At 36.7% G+C, this 16,573-nt stretch overlaps 2 protein-coding genes across 2 annotated transcripts in view; both read right to left on the minus strand.

Moving 5' to 3' along the window:
• Positions 1–9,854, minus strand: part of LOC140162663 (uncharacterized) — a 34,793-nt gene extending 24,939 nt beyond the window's left edge. Inside the window, exon 1 of the mRNA XM_072185938.1 lies at positions 9,831–9,854. The gene's annotated coding sequence lies outside the window, so the exon portion shown is untranslated. The remainder of the gene's footprint in view (positions 1–9,830) is intronic.
• On the minus strand, positions 128–631 carry LOC140161754 (uncharacterized). The gene has a single exon (XM_072185052.1). It carries the CDS (start codon positions 629–631, stop codon positions 128–130), a length of 504 nt encoding a protein of 167 aa, XP_072041153.1.
• Positions 9,855–16,573: the final 6,719 nt, after the last annotated feature.

Below are 16,573 nucleotides of genomic sequence, written 5' to 3' on the forward strand. Positions count from 1 at the left end.
GCTTTGTATACTCTGATTTTGGTGGCTTTCTTCAGGTGCTTGTTGTTCCACACTCGTTTGTACAGTCTGCCAAAGGGGCTGTTTGCTTTGGCCAATCTGCTGTCAATCTCTTTATCCAGCTTGGCATCTAAATAGTAGATCCCAGGTAGGTGAATTGGTGCACTGATTTTAGTTCTGTCTTGTCGATGAAGATGTGGGGAGGTTTGTGCACATCGTGGGATGCTGGCTGATGAAGCACTTCAGTCTTCTTCAGGCTGACTTCAAGTCCAAAGAGTTTTGTGGCATCTGCAAAACAGGATGTGATGCGCTGCATGGAACTTTCTGTGTGGGCAACAAGAGCGGCATCATCAGCAAACAACAACTCCCGAACTAGTAGATCCATTGTCTTGGTACGGGCCTGTAGGCGCCTCAGGTTAAACAGGCTACCATCAGTTCGGTAACGAATGTAAATACCGTCATCATCATCAAGATCAACAGTGGCCTGATGGAGCATCATGCTGAAGAAGATACTGAATAGAGTTGGCGCAAGAACACAGCCCTGCTTCACCCCATTGGTAATGGGGAAGGGCTCTGTGAGGTCGTTATTCAGTCTAACCTGACCAAGCTGGATTTCATGGAGCTGGATGATCATGTTGAGGAAATTTGGGGACAGCCTAGGCGTTCCATGATTTGCCAAAGTCCTTTCCTGCTCACAGTATCAAACGCCTTGGTCAGATCCACAAAGGTGACAAAAAGTCCTTTGTTTTGTTCACGACACTTCTCCTGGAGCTGGCGAAGAGCAAACACCATGTTGGATCTAAAACCACATTGGCTTTCTGGGCGGTGCTCCTCTGCAATGGTGGTTACCAGTCTATTCAAGAGGATACGTGCAAGAACGTTTCCAGCGATGGAGAGCAGGGTAATCCCCTTATAATTGGAGCAGTCAGACTTTTCCCCTTTGTTCTTGTACAAGGTGATAATAACTGCATCTCTTAGGTCTTGGGGAATCTTGCCTTGATTCCAACAGCAAGAGAAGAGTTCATGCAGTTTGGTGTGCAGTGTCGGTCCTCCGTGCTTCCATATCTCTGCGGGTATGCCATCAACTCCTCCTGCCTTTCCAATCTTCATCTGCTCAATTGCTTTACAGGTCTCTTGCAGTGTAGGAACCTCATCAAGCTCTGTTTTCATCGGCTGCTGAGGAATGCGGTTGAGTGCAGTGTCTTGTACTATACGCTTGGCACTGAAGAGGGATTGGAAGTGTTCTGACCATCGGTTCAAAATAGAGGCCTTATCCGTGAGGAGTGTCTCTCCAGCAGTACTGCGCAATGGGCTCTGAACTTAAACTGACTTCAAGGCTGCATAGACGCTGGAGAATGCTACAAGCAGTTCTGAAGGCAGCTTTCTTTTCAGGACAAAGAGGCTGGGCCAGGTGGGCCTGAAGTGCTGATCTCTTCTTTGGATTTTTGTGGAGTTTGGATTTCAGCATTGTTTTCGTCAAACCAGTCACGATTTTTCTTGGAGGTGTAACCCAGGACTTCTTCAGACGACTGCTGGATGGTGGTTTTCAACTGCTTCCAGAACACTTCTGGTGAACTGTCTATGGAGTAACTTGAGCCTTCGATTGGAGTGGTAGTTAATTGGAGTGGTAGTTAATTACATCATCACTTCTACGGTGAACAATACAGGGTATGATATGATTAATTTCGTAGAAGTATAACGGTAAAAATATGTTTTATATGTTGTTCGGACCATTTACATTTTGTATTCAACTGGCAAACTAATTAATTGTTTGAACACTCGAGGCACTAAAAAAGCAAGTGGAATTGTACTTTAACAAACAGTATCGCGAAATTACATTGTTTCTCAGGCTATCAGCTAAGTTAATAGTGTTTATTATTGACGTTGATAATATTGGTGATTACCTGTAATTATCGTTGTGCACATGTTTAATTTTGTACCGATTAAGAGCACTCTATGTTTTATTTATATTCAGCTAACATTTTATATTGTACATTTGCAATTAGGCACTTATCCAACTTCCTTTCGTCGTAGATTTAAACGATAATTTTTGCACGCACATACCTTTTCCTTAGACAAATGATTGTACATACTATACACATGTATTATGTAGAATTATGTGTGGTATGTGAGCTATTACTTACAATTATAAATTGTAGTCCAAAAACAACTTTACCCAATTTCAAAGGTTGGTTTCTCACAGTTGAAAATCTGTTTCAAGTTTTTGTTGCATATACTGTCCTAAAATAATATCTTTCTGATAATATTTGGCGAAAACTTGATTGAGAATGAATGTAAATTATGAATTACATATTTTAACGTAAAGGGTCAAAATAATGTTTATCCACACGTACGCCTATGTGGGACTTGTCACCTGTGGTGCAATTTCGAACATGTGTGAATAAACAACCGACAACGCATCATACTCATCTTGCAACGGTTTCCCTACTGAATTTTATAAGTTTTTTTTCAACGATATTGTTCACTTTCTTATCAACAGTTATAATTATTCTTTTGACAATGGAAGCCTTTCAATTGATCAACGTAGGGGAATAATTAACCTGATCCCGAAAAAAGATAAAGATCCGATCTACCTGAAAAATTGGAGGCCTATTTCATTACTCAATACTGATTATAAAATTATTACAAAATGTATTGCCCTCCGTTTAAAAAAGGTTTTGCCTAATATTATTCATAATGACCAGACAGGTTTCCTGAAAGGACGTTACATTGGTGAAAACATCAGGCTTGCCCTTGATGTTATTAATTATGTAAATGAAAATAATCTTGTTGGTATTATGTTTTTAATTGATTTTGAAAAGGCATTCGACAAACTTGAATGGTCCTTTGTGTTTAAGGCATTAAAATTGTTTAATTTTGGTGATGATTTGATTAATTGGGTGAAAGTTTTCTATACAGATATTACCTCGTGTGTTATGAACAATGGACATGCTTCTGATTTTTTAATTTGTTTTGTGGACTTCGTCAAGGTTGTCCACTTAGTCCGCTGCTTTATATAATTAGTAGTGAGATTTTGAATTTGGCCATCAGAAATGATAATAGTGTTAAAGGTATCATGGTTGAGAATACTGAAATTATTATTAGTGCTTATGCGGATGATACCACTATTTACTTAAAGGATGTTGGCTCCCTTCACAGAGTTGTTCACCTTCTTGAGACTTTCCAAATTTACTCTGGCTTGAAAATTAACTTGGATAAATCTGAGTTACTCCCTTTAGGTTTGTTTAAGGATAATCCTCCTGATTTAAACAATGATGATTTACATTTTACTGCCAATCCTGTTCGTCTTTTGGGTGTAGTTTTTAGTTCTGATCTGAGCAATATTTTTGAATTAAATTTCGTTAAAAAACATAAAAAACTCAAGGAAATCTTGCGAATTTGGTCGATGAGAGATTTAAGTCCAATTGGTAAAATTACAATTGTTAAATCCTTGGGTCTTTCTCAATTAATTTTTCTGTTTTCTGTTTTACCTAAACCACCTGATAATTTTTTGAAGGAGGTTGACTCGATAATATTTAAATTTATTTGGTCAGGAAAACCAGATAAGCTCAGCAGAAAGTCCATCATTGGTGACTATGAGAAAGGGGGCCTCAAGATGGTTCACATTCCCTCAGTTATTAATGGGCTTAAAGTGGCTTGGGTTAAACGTCTCTTGGATGTGAACAACAATGGTAAATGGAAATGTTTTTATATGTTTTATATGAAACAGATTGGTGGTAATCTTTTTTGGGAATGTAACACTAAACCAGAGGAGAAATGTATTAAGCGTATTAAGAATGTGTTTATTGGTGAAATTCTCAACGCTTGGTGTACAATTACTTATGATTCTCCTTCAAGTCATTTTAGACATCAAATATTATGGAATAATTCATCTATTGTTATCGCCCAAAACACTGTCTACAAAAAAGTCTGGCATGAGAAAGGTATTAAATTTATTTCTGATATTTTAAATGAAGATGATAGTTTTCTTCCCCTTGATATCTTGAAGACCAAGTATAATTTACAATGTAACTTTTTGGAATATGTTGCTCTAATCTATGCCATTCCAAATGTATGGATCAGAAGTGTCGAGAGGGGGGAAGACTTGGGAACTGTTCAGAATGATCATGATGATATGCTTGCTCTTATCTGTTCCTCTAAGAAGGTCTGCAAATTGGTTCACAAAATTTGCGTTGACAAGTTGTTTAAGACGCCCAAAGCCGAGGCCAAATGGGGTGTCTTTTTTGATGATATGAATTTAAATTGGAACGATATTTACAGGATTCCCTTGTCTTCCTCCCTATCAACCAAACTTAGGTATTTTCAATTCAAAATTCTGCATAGAATTATAGGTATAAATGAAAATCTATTTAAATATGGTTATGTTGATTCAAATCTTTGTACTTTTTGTAATCAGGAGTTAGAAAATATCCCACATTTATTTTGGCAATGTGGTACTTCTGCTCAATTTTGGAAGAAGGTTCAAGATAATATCTTTAAAAAAGAGTTACTCTTACCATGAAGGATGTTCTGATGGGCATATTAGATGTTGATTATTGTCATTATAATTTTGTTGTTCTTCAGGGGAAAAAGTTTATTTATAATGCAAGATGTAATAAAAATAAGCTGGACATACAAGGTTTTTAAGGTATGCTTAATAATGTCGCCGAGAATGAAAAACACATTGCAAACAATAAAGGTAAAATGTATGAATGGAATAAAAGATGGAACTCTATAAATATGTAATAACAGTTACTTTCATCAATGTAATATTATTGTAATTATTCTGTATAATTGTGGCTTTTATAACTATGTATAACTGAGATCATGTTTGATAAATAAATACACAGGGCACCTTGTGTGCTCTGTGGAAAGATAAAAAAGAACTTACGTGTAGACGAGGTATTGTTGGTCAAAGCAACCTAAAATCGATTTTCATTATCTAGATCAATATATTAATGAAAAATAACACCTTGATATTTTGCAAAAGTTCATTCTACAAATCGTATACTTTGTAAAGTTCGTTAATTTATTGTTGTTAATGCGTTATGTACGTTTTACAAAAGTGTTGTTGTTTCAGCCCTCTTTACAATGTAACTCAAGAACCGCAGCACCTATAAAAGTATATCTGTGATATTTTAATTCTTCTACACACTCGTTATGAATTGAGCAATGCAGTTTTTGCCAAAGCTCTCTACCATTCGTAAGATGTTGTGAACTACCAAATCACAACAGTTTAAAATAATTAATAACCTTAATGCGTTTGGAATACCAAAATAGAGTCGTCGCGTCGCGAGCATCGATTTTCTGTCTCATGTCGGTTCTGGCAACGACTCTTCTAAACTTTTTACGACTGTGCATGCCCTGTGTTATTCTTGAAATTACCAAGAGTTCCGCTTAATGAATTAGGCCTACCTGCATGTATGAAAACACGTTTTAGTTTTAATTTATGTTATGGTGTTATATATATATAATACTGATGAAGGCAATTTGTGAGTATTGTTAGCGATTTTATTTTACTTTGAATTTATCGTAAGTGCAGAGTTATTGTGAGATATGCATTATTATAGGGTCTAAGTTTAAAAAGCAAATAGCATAAATTATGTCCAAAAACATAGGTCTTATGCATATTAACAACTTGTGGAGATGCGACATGTTATGTCAGAGGGAATGACGTTTTTGGTATAACATGTGTACGTGCATATAGATTTTCCCAGAATAACAGAACAATATTATGTCTCTTTAATTTAGAGTTATATGTATGATGCAGCTAGCATTTTAAGCTGTTTTCTTTTTTAATTAACACGCCACGTAAATGTATACGTATTTTAAGTACCGTTCCAAAATTCCATCTGAAATTGCAACGTGTCTGTGTACCATCACGTCCGTGGGGGTAAACACTATACTATGACGCAGCAGCCATATGCTTACACGTGGACAAAGTAAATTTTGACACTTTGACTTAAAACTGTTTTGACTCGGACTTGAAACTGCCGACACATTTGCAATTTTATTCATTTTTTCATCGAATACTCTTAGGAAGATGGTCGTAAAGAATTTGTTTTGACTCCCATAGAGCCAAAAACATGGCCTTGGACCTTTTTGGTTATAACTCACGAACGGTACGTCCTAGATAGGTCAAAATGATTCCATGTGACTAGAGGAATACATTGAAATGTTTTTTAACACAATTTGAGCAACTTTAAAATATGACCCTAAGTTCAATGACCTTTTCACGCCAAAAACTACTCCGGTTCAATTGTTATCAGGTATTCTTGTGTAGCCCATGATGTCACCTATGGTAAAAGGGGAACTTTGCCCTCCAAATGCTACCGTCCAACCTCAATGACCCGTCAGCCATGCCAAATGGATCACGGGTGTCTGGCAAGGTCTTAGGTACCGTTCCATTTTCACACAATACGTAATTAAGGACAGTTGCTTCTTATGCCTTAAACATGAACCATCGGGCATCCTTTTCGCAGTTATTTTAGCGATATAATTCATAAGGTTACATTGGCTTTTGAATTACCGTGAAAGAAACCAGTTCTACTTTGTTGCATCCGTGTGTTGTATACGATATTTCTGATCACGGGTTGCGAGTTGAGCGCATATTTATACGACCTCGTCATTGACATACAGGCTGAGTCAAAAAGAAGTAAACTCATGTTTGAGGGGCTGTAACTCAAGATCTGCAAGGAATCTGCTAAAAATAAAAATACCACTGGAAAGAGCAAATTCTACATGGCTAGATAAAAAAAGAATTGTTGCAATTGCAGACAGCAAACTCGAGTTATACTCATTTGAATACAACCACCCATTTTTGTAGCTGCACACGGTTTCACTTCCCAAGTAGGGGCATACCTGTTATATTGATTGGTAAGGCGCGATATTCAAATGCAAATAAAGTTCTGTGCCAGGTGTGGTTTCGATCAATAATTCCTACATGTTAAAAGGCTCTTTAAAATATGAATTTTACCTCATTGCACTACATTATAATAAAACGGGCCAAATTACAACATGGCACCACAATTTACCGCACGGGAGCGCACGTTTCTGTCGACAAAGTATCATGAAACTAAGAGTCCCACTGAAGTTCAGCGTCTTTTAGTCTCCAATTTCCTACACCTAACCGGGTTTCATGTAAGGTAGCAGTATATAAAAATGTGAACAAGCTCAATGTGCATGGGACACTAACGAACAGACAGCCGGAAGCTTCAGGCAGACCACGAACTGCTAGATCACAAGTGACCATTGCTAGAGTTAGACATGCGTTACAGCAATACCAAAGATCAGCTCAATCCTTTACCCAACATTCCCCAATCAAGCTTCTGCTGGATCGTTCGTAAAGACTTGAATTGGTATCCCTACAAACTATAGTACCGTAATGGACTTTGTTGAATATTAATTAAAAGCAAAAGTTGTCTTTTCAACAATACATCCTGTTAGCACTTTGCTGATTCGTCGAGATTGAAATGGATGAAAATCAATCAGCCGTGTGCAGCTACAAAAATGGGTGGTTGTATTCAAATGAGTATAACTTTACTTTGCTGTGAGCAATTTCAACAATTCTTTTTTTTATTTAGACGTATAGAATTTGCTCTTTCCAGTGATATTTTTATTTTTAGCAGATTCTTTGCAGATCTCGAGTTGCAGCCCCTCAAACATGAGTTTACTTCTTTTTGACTCAGCCTGTAAGGTGCAGTTTTTTAAAATTTAAAAGAGACGCCGAGAGACCGAAACTACTACAACTAGACCAAGGTCAGGTCGGCCCCGAAAGACAACCGACAGGGAAGACCGGTCTCTCCTGAGACTTCACCGCAATGGTCTCACGAAGCCTGCATCTCGGCTACGAACAGAATGGCTGAGGTCCATAAACGCACGTGTTACCAGGAACAATAGACTAGATAATTCAGGTTTTCGCGCAAGATGACCAATAAGAAAGCCGATACTTCTGCAAAAACATCGGATGTGCGCTTGCTTTGATCACAGAGACATGGGGATTTGACAGTAGGTCGCTGGCGTTATGTGACCTCCAGTGACGAGACTCGTTCCTCCGCTACAGACAGGATGGCCGATTCAAGGTCCGAAGACAGGTTGGTCAAATCTGCTTGAGGATTGCATCCTACCAGAGAGTCCAGGGAGATGGTGGTGGAATCACAGTATGGTGAGCATTTCACAGTAGATCTAAATCACATCTCTACATGCTAGAAGGACACATGAAGAGACTTCGGGAACAATTACGTGATCCAAGATGACAACGCCGCGGCGTACATAGCCCTACGCGTGTGAACACCTGGACTGGTAGGCTTTGAACCCGTATACGGTATGAACCCTATAGAGAAGTACCCCGCAAGTTAGGTAACATGGACAACCAACCAATCGCCCTGCAGGAACTTAAACACGCCCTCGTTGCTAGCTTGGGAGATAGTCCATAGGGAACCTAAGAAAACCTGGTCGAGGGAATGCCACGTCGCGGACAAGACCTTGAGCTGGAAAGAGGAGGACACACCAAATATTGTGTTGTGTTTTCTGAAGGAAGAGACTGATCTAAAATGTCACAGTGAGAGGTTTTTTTTAAAGTTTGCTATTGTATTTAATCTCATTTTGTGATACAAAGAGATCGCCAAAACTGTTGCGATTGTCTAATTTGTCCATTGTTATGCGCTTCCTCAGGTAATTCTTTGTTTAATTGACAGACTGTGTGATGTAAACATCAAAGGACAATTGAATCTTTCAATTAAATTCAACTGAGCACTACTCCGGACAAATAAACCTGTTCCTAATACGATTGAAAACTGCATTTGATACAAAAAATAAAATATACCAAACTTTTGTCCATGACTGTATAATAATTAAATAAAAAGCAGGTATCAAAAAATTAAATCCATAAACATGTAAATAAATAAATAAATAAATAAATAAATAAATAAATAAATAAATAAATAAATAAATAAATAAATAAATAAATAAATAAATAAATAAATAAATAAATAAATAAATAAATAAATAAATAAATAAATAAATAAATAAATAAATAAATAAATAAATAAATAAATAAATACATTATATTATATTAAATACATATTATAACCTAATGATGATCATAAAATGTTAATGGTTTTCCATGTCATTTAACATCTGTCGGAAAACTAAACGATACATGTGGCGGGGACTAATCACTGCTCAGATATATCACCACATAGAACGGAAGCAGTTGGAATTAAATCAGTGTTTATGTTTGCGGTGGGGGTAATCCCGCCAACATTTTAAAGTAAACGGTTTTAAAAACTAAATATCTCTCTGGTATCTTCGATTTATGAGTTATTGCAATTATCTCAAATAAATATTGATCCGTTTGTACGGAGTCATTAATTTATTGTCAATGTTTTATTACTCCAAAACAGGAGCACTTGTTTGAAATCCAGACCATAGTTCTCCTTTAATAAATATTAAGGGTTGGGTAGCAACGTTGGCACAGTATTTATTGTGGGACCTGAGAGCACATCAGACACATAACATTGCATTCTGAATATGAGGAATGTCCTTCTGATATCATATAATGGGTGATATAATGCAAATATGTTTTTTATCATTTAACAGTCCTGGTAGTCCGAACATTAAACTCCTTTTGCAGACAGGTCACACACGTATGATTATGAAAAATGTCCAACCGAGTTTGCTGAAATATCACCACTGCATACAGTAAATATGAATATTTTTTCCCGCTAGACTTACTTTGTATGTCTTTTGGGAAACATTTTCAGGTAATCGTCGGATTGACATCAATGCTGCATACATTTTCAGTGCATAGCATTATATTTATAAATACTTACCTAGCTTGGGTGAACATCTGCATTTTTGACATGACACACGGGGCCGAAAACAACGAGATGAGGATTTTTTTTAATATGAATGCTGAGACGTGTGGTACCCGTCACTTCCACACCCAACTATTTACACATTCTGTCACACCCATGTCACACCCGGCGTTTTCCCGTAAGTCATAACTCATTACGGCAGCACATGTTCACCGCTGGGGTGGAATACACAGCACGGGCCCAAAAAATATTACATAGCTCATAGCTGCTGCTCGCGTTTGTTTTGTTGTGCACACTGGATAAATATTGGTAAAAGATGTTATGTTAAAAGAATTTTGTTGGAACAATTATATGCATACGTGATAACAATTTAAATTAGTGATATCATTATGCACAGTTACAGAGTATCTTCTCTGATATAATATGTTTATAGGACTGTCAGTTGTAAAAAAGAAATCAGAATTCATATCGACCTGTCGCCACAGCAGAAAAGCATCAAGTCGTGCAAAAAAGAAACAACAATATTGGCTCAGTGATGGTCGCCCGTAGAACGCAAATATCATAGACTAATTATGTTAAAACTAATGTAGGCCTATTTTGCATTTTCACACTACCTACTCTTTTATGTGTGTATTTCGCTATACTGGATATTATGCTATACGACTTTAGACTTTGCAGAGGCCTAATTTAAAATATATTTAACTGGGCAAAGGCGCTAATTGATAATTTCAAATCTTTATTCATGAAACATACTCTTAATTCGAAATTAAATGCAGGAAGATTTTAACATAAATAAATACATACTGTTATATAACTGAAACATATTTAATTCAGTTCCACGTTATTGTTTCGTAATTATATTTTCAACGCTTTAATTTCAGACATATGAATTATTGTTCATGAAAATGCAGTATGACATCAATTAATGGTTTATGCAACGCGTGTGTATTAAATAAACTGAAGTCATATGCATAGTATCATTCGGTCATTTCAAATGTTTAGTTTTAGTTTTGGTTTTGGTTTTGGTCACGTGATTTCCTATTATCCTACCTAACCACTTGACTCACAATATATCGAATTCTTGGTTTCTACCTTTTTGTTAAAAACTGAACATTTGTATCAGGCAGATTCGGTTTTCGTTTTAGTTTCCTATATTAGTGGTTGAAGTTACCTGATCTAAGATACAAAAGAAATGTTTAAATTTCACAGTGCAATATTCACGAGGAGAGAAATCGAGCATGGCAATCTACATTGAAAGACGTGGTTTACAAAATCGAATAAGCCATGGCTATTTGAACACTGACAATATATAGACCATCGAAATATTTACATTCGACATTACAAAAGGGGCGACTATTGTAATTGTATAGGTGTCTCGGGTTCGATTCCCATCTGCAGCTTATTGCGAATTTTCTACTTTGCATCTTTTTTCAACAACAAAGAGGAAAAGTTATATTGTAAATCAAGATGTGTGACATAGAATTACAGATCCATACGTAGTGGTAATAACAATGAAAATTATTAATTTAGACTTCAACACTACTTGTTTATTTCGCTTTAATACCGGGAGCACTTTCGAGGAACTTCCTCGTCATCAGCCGACTTCGGTGACGTCATCAAGTGTGATGTCACCTGATCAGGTTGGTCCTTAACTCCTTAGCCGTTTCTAAATCACATCAGAGCTAACAACATCGGCTGATGACAAGCGCTCCCGGTAAGCGAAATAAACAAGTATTGTTGAAGTCTAAATTAATAATTTTCAAGATGTGTGATTATTTATTAACTTATTTTGCCCTCACGTTTAGTTCAGACTCTTCTGTGGCTGCTCCGTTAAAGACAACCTCCCTCTGCAATATACCGGCGGATGGGTACATAAGGTTACGAAGAATTTAAATTCCATTAAACGTGCACTTTGCTTTTTTATTAAAATTTATGAAGTACCCATTGCTAACTCAGATATGCAGATTCTTATTAAACCTGTTAGTTTTAGCATTTTCAATTCAGTATTCAAAGAAAATCGAAGAAAATATATTCCTAAAACATTATTTTAAACAGTCGCAGAACGTTCAATGCGATACAGCATGCATTGATGAATGATTTTTTGAGTTTTAATCGATCAATGATAAAACATCAAGGATATACGCACCTTTATATAGTGGCACCATTTGGATGAAGAAACACTGCACGGAATTAGCCATTGCATGCACAAAGGGGAAAATGCATATGTACAGGGTGTCCCAAAACAAAGAGGCCCCTCATTGCGCCCTCATTTTCTTCTTTTTTAGAAAAGTTGATCAAGTTTATGTTGGTATGTAAAGAAGCCTTTACCCGGTAGCTTTAATAAACCGAAACAATTATTTCAATCGGCTCATAACTTTTGAAGATATGCCATTTTAAAGAAATGTATCCGTTTTTTCACTCTGTCCACGGAGGAGGTTTGGCTACTTCAAATATTGAAAAGTGCATATACCATGCATGAATATAAAACATTCCTCGATGATAACGTTATAAAATAACAGGTTTATTTTAGGGAATGGGATTTACCGGTGGGCTTATGGGTTATAGATTTTGTTAAGTGTCATTAATTTGGGTGAAATTGATGTGGGATGTGACTTCTTTTGGCTACACTTGCAATTACTTATGTTTTTCTCGGTTATTTTATGTATTATTTTCTTGCTTTATTTTTATTGACAACATAAGTCATTTCTCTTTTTGGAATAAAAGGTAGCCCTGAAAAGAGTCACGTCACGTCAAAAGGTTCTTTTGATGTGAGTTTACTGTGCTGCGCTGCCCTAAACATGGTTGCCTCCTTGACGAATACAGGTTTCATCCCTAGTCCTCATTGCATCAATTGCGATGCGTATCAACCTTGTGCGTCGGATACTTGCGAATATAGCAGTAATATGTTTGCAAAGATCTTGGATTTTGCCACAAATGAAGAAATCAAGTGGTGTGAGGTCTGGTGATCTTGCAGGCCACTCCACAGCATGACCAATCCCAATGATCCCAACCACCATGTTTGCTATCCGTGGACAGAGTGAAAAACGGGTACTTGTCTTTAAAAGGGCATATCTTCAAAAGTTGTGAATTGAATTTGAAAAGCCGATTGAAATAATTGTTTCGGTTTATTAAAGCTAATATTTAAATGTTTCTTTACATACCAAAATATATTTGATCAACTTTTCAGAAATGGCGAAAAGGAGGATGTAATAAGGGGCTCTTTTTTTGGGACACCCTGTAGCAAAAATTGAGCACATGTCACAGAATTCGTGCCTGTGCCTGGCTATTTGGTAAGTTATTGCAATGCATTAGCTTTCAAATGATTATATGCATGCTTCAAAGCATTTTGATTTAATTCACACGTAGTGGCTAATTATTTCACCTCTGAAATTGCCAATTAAAATTGCTTTAGTCAAATTGCTTCTATACAGTGCATATCATTCTCGTTATTTTTGTCTTGACGGTCAATTTTTATGAGTTAGCTCCGCTCGTAATTCTTCAAATTAACTTTGGCATTGCATTTATCATTTCAATCAAATAATAACTAAACTAAAATAAATAGTGGATTAAGCAATTTGACATGACATATATCATTTTTATTTGAGCAATTTGAGGAATGGAGGGATGCTAGCACCACTGCCCCTGGAACTAACAAACAATTTTAGGCTACAATTTGTTGGACCAAAAAGATGTTTAAAAAAAGATTTGGCCTTCGGAGCGTCGGGTCAATCAAAGGTGCCCACACGGGGTTACATTTCAAACGTTCAAACAGTCTCTCCCCCATTTCTGTGTTCATATCATGGAATAACATATATAACGGCTATTTCGGTTTTTAACTAAATATACCTACTTTACACATTGGTAGATAACTTTTTAATCCCATTGTTCGTTTCTTTTTAACAATGACCATTGTTTAAGTCGAATGTGATTTATTGTCTCTGTATGACCAAGAGCTGTAGGCATTCCTGTATTGTTTGTGATATTTGTACAATGTGTGAAATAAAATACGTTTTTAACATATATTATGTGTGAATCTGTCTGATTTTTTTACTCTTTCTGATGTTTTAATAAATTTATAATTAAAAGACACAACAAAATATTGTTAATTCCACCGTAAATGATCGTTTTAAAATGGTATTCATTTACTTGCCCCTCTCCCCCTGAGAAAAATATCCTTCCGAAACGCCACCACTTTTCTGATTTTCACGACACTATATACACGTAGTAAACACGATACGATTCAATCGGATCATGATAACATGAATATTCATGATCGATAAATGATATATTATTCATAAGTAGTGTTTATTTCCGCATATTAAATAGAGAAGGGGTGTGCAACACTCGCCGATTGACCAATCAGAGACCCGCATTATCACCTTTCAATTCTGACGACAATGTCACACCGATGACCTCGCAATAATTTGTGTGATTTGCGTGACCTCGAAATTCGAACGCACTTTCACCCGCGATTTTTACAATTTCTTGCCGGAAATGGGAGCAGGTGGGAGTTTCACTTTGTTTACAAGTGAGATGCGATCGTGAACAACCGGAGATTCGGATGATGTTTTCTTAATTTTGTGAGTAATAATCATGTATATTCCAGATTAATTCACTGGGGGACTGATACATACAAATAATCAACCGAACTGAATAAAATCACTGAAATTATTCAGGGACACTGATCGACAAATGTCAGTACAATACATCAGATCAGTGCATCCCGATGTAAGCTTACAAATAAATAAGTGATAAATATAACATGATAATGGAAATGCCACCAGCCATGCGCGGCGAAATCGACGGCATTCACTATTCTACAAGTAGTCATGGTAGTGGCTGGCATCTATGCATCACAGATCCTGGCATGCATGGGCCCAAGCCCCTGGCATAACATGCATTATGCATGGTAGTACAGTCAGTAGGCCTACCTCATAGTACGTACAGGCACAGCACAGAATAGTCCAAAAGCACAGACTCCAAAGAATTCAAGAATCAAGCAACCAACTATACACTACAGGTATTAAAGGGGCATTTCGTGATCCACAGCCTCATCCCCCCACTTTTCTCAAAAAAAGTTGAGATTTTTATATCACTGACACTGGAAACCTCTGGCTACATAATGTTTATGTACAAAATATTTCTTGCAGATTAATTCGTTTCGCAAAGATATCGTGAAATTTGAAGTTCGTTATGGTGCACCAGAACGAAAATACAACGTATTGTCTATGCATGGAGCAATGTAATACACATAATCATGCATAACTCGCAAACGCAAAATCGGAATCAACTGAAATTTTGAGAATATGCTTTTTTCGTGGATATGTACTGAAAAATGTCATAAAAAGAGGATGCTAGGATCACGAAACACTCCTTTAAAGCCATAATATGTGATTTGCTCCACAGCAACGCCCTCAATTTTTTTTTGAATTACTACTTTTTGCACCATTGACATTGTAATGGCCATTGGTGTAGGTATCCCAGGCAAACCTTAGTTAACACATTTGCTAGTCAGCGAAATTCGCCGAGACCGGGGCCCAAACACAATGCATATTTACATAGAAATTTGAATTTTTTTTCGAGAATAGGTCGGTGAAGGAAACCTACATAAATATGTTTTCTATACTTCACTTGACCCAAATATATGATTTTTATGGTGATAATCAAGTCGCACATGGAATTTTAGAGGATTTTGATAGCAGTTCCATTAAAAAAGCTGCTATCGCCATGAGACTAAGATCTAGAAACACCCCGAAATGCCGTTTTGGGGAATTTTGCTAGCTTAATCTTTTTGATGAAAGTCAGTCTTTAACAAGATGTAACTTTGCTACGGAAAGTGCTATGAAAAAAAGGGTTTCAGTTTTGGCTTTGTTTACTCAAGGGCTTTAATTTGATATATAAAAGTTTGATGGCAAATTTGAATTCACCTAGCATACCTAATTGGTGTACATGTCCTGTGAACGACTGTCTATAAAGCCTGAACTTAAGTGCTTTAATTACATTAAAATTTATCATTTATTTAAACCGGGTCGCCCCGGTTTTATTCTGAGCTCATCGATCGAGTACTGAATAAATACGTCTCCTGCGTGTGTATATTGAATCATTGAATAAGTGACGTTAAACTGTATGCATATACCTTGGTAGAACGTCTTGTTTGCACATCCCATCAGCTGCGTGTAGCTCCATCAATAATCATAATATAAATAATACGATTGGCAAGATTATACATTACTGTAGGCGCTGTACGTCAACTTGACGCATAAACTGTGTGTATATCGCTATTCAGGCCTTGCCGTTTGAGGTGAGCGATCACTCTCGCTCGCCCAAACTCGATTTCTAGTGAGCGATTTTCCACTCGCCATAGACACTAAATATCACTCGCTGCAAATCTCTCAAAATCAGCCATCGAATCAGCCATTTCAGCATTAAATCGAGTCTGTGCCCTCTCTAAGCGGAAAAAGTCACAAATTTTAGTGCGCTTTCAACATAAATACGTAAATACCGTATTAAGACCGAAGCTCTATTTTATTTTTATACCCAAGTGGTATTCGTAAAAATTCGACCACTCACCTAGCTAACTAGGTGTAGTCCTTGCCCCTATAATATACATATCTTACTTGTCACCAATGAGCTATAATTTTGAGAAAAATGCAAAATAGGCACAAAATTGGCCAGGGTGTAGTACCCCTTAAAGCAACCGCATGTGCACAACCATTCCTGTTCGTTTGGCTTTACCTGAAGTGTTGGGTAGTATCGCT

The sequence above is a fragment of the Amphiura filiformis genome, chromosome 10 (assembly GCF_039555335.1).
Source record: "Amphiura filiformis chromosome 10, Afil_fr2py, whole genome shotgun sequence".
Classification (NCBI taxonomy): Eukaryota; Metazoa; Echinodermata; class Ophiuroidea; order Amphilepidida; family Amphiuridae; genus Amphiura; species Amphiura filiformis.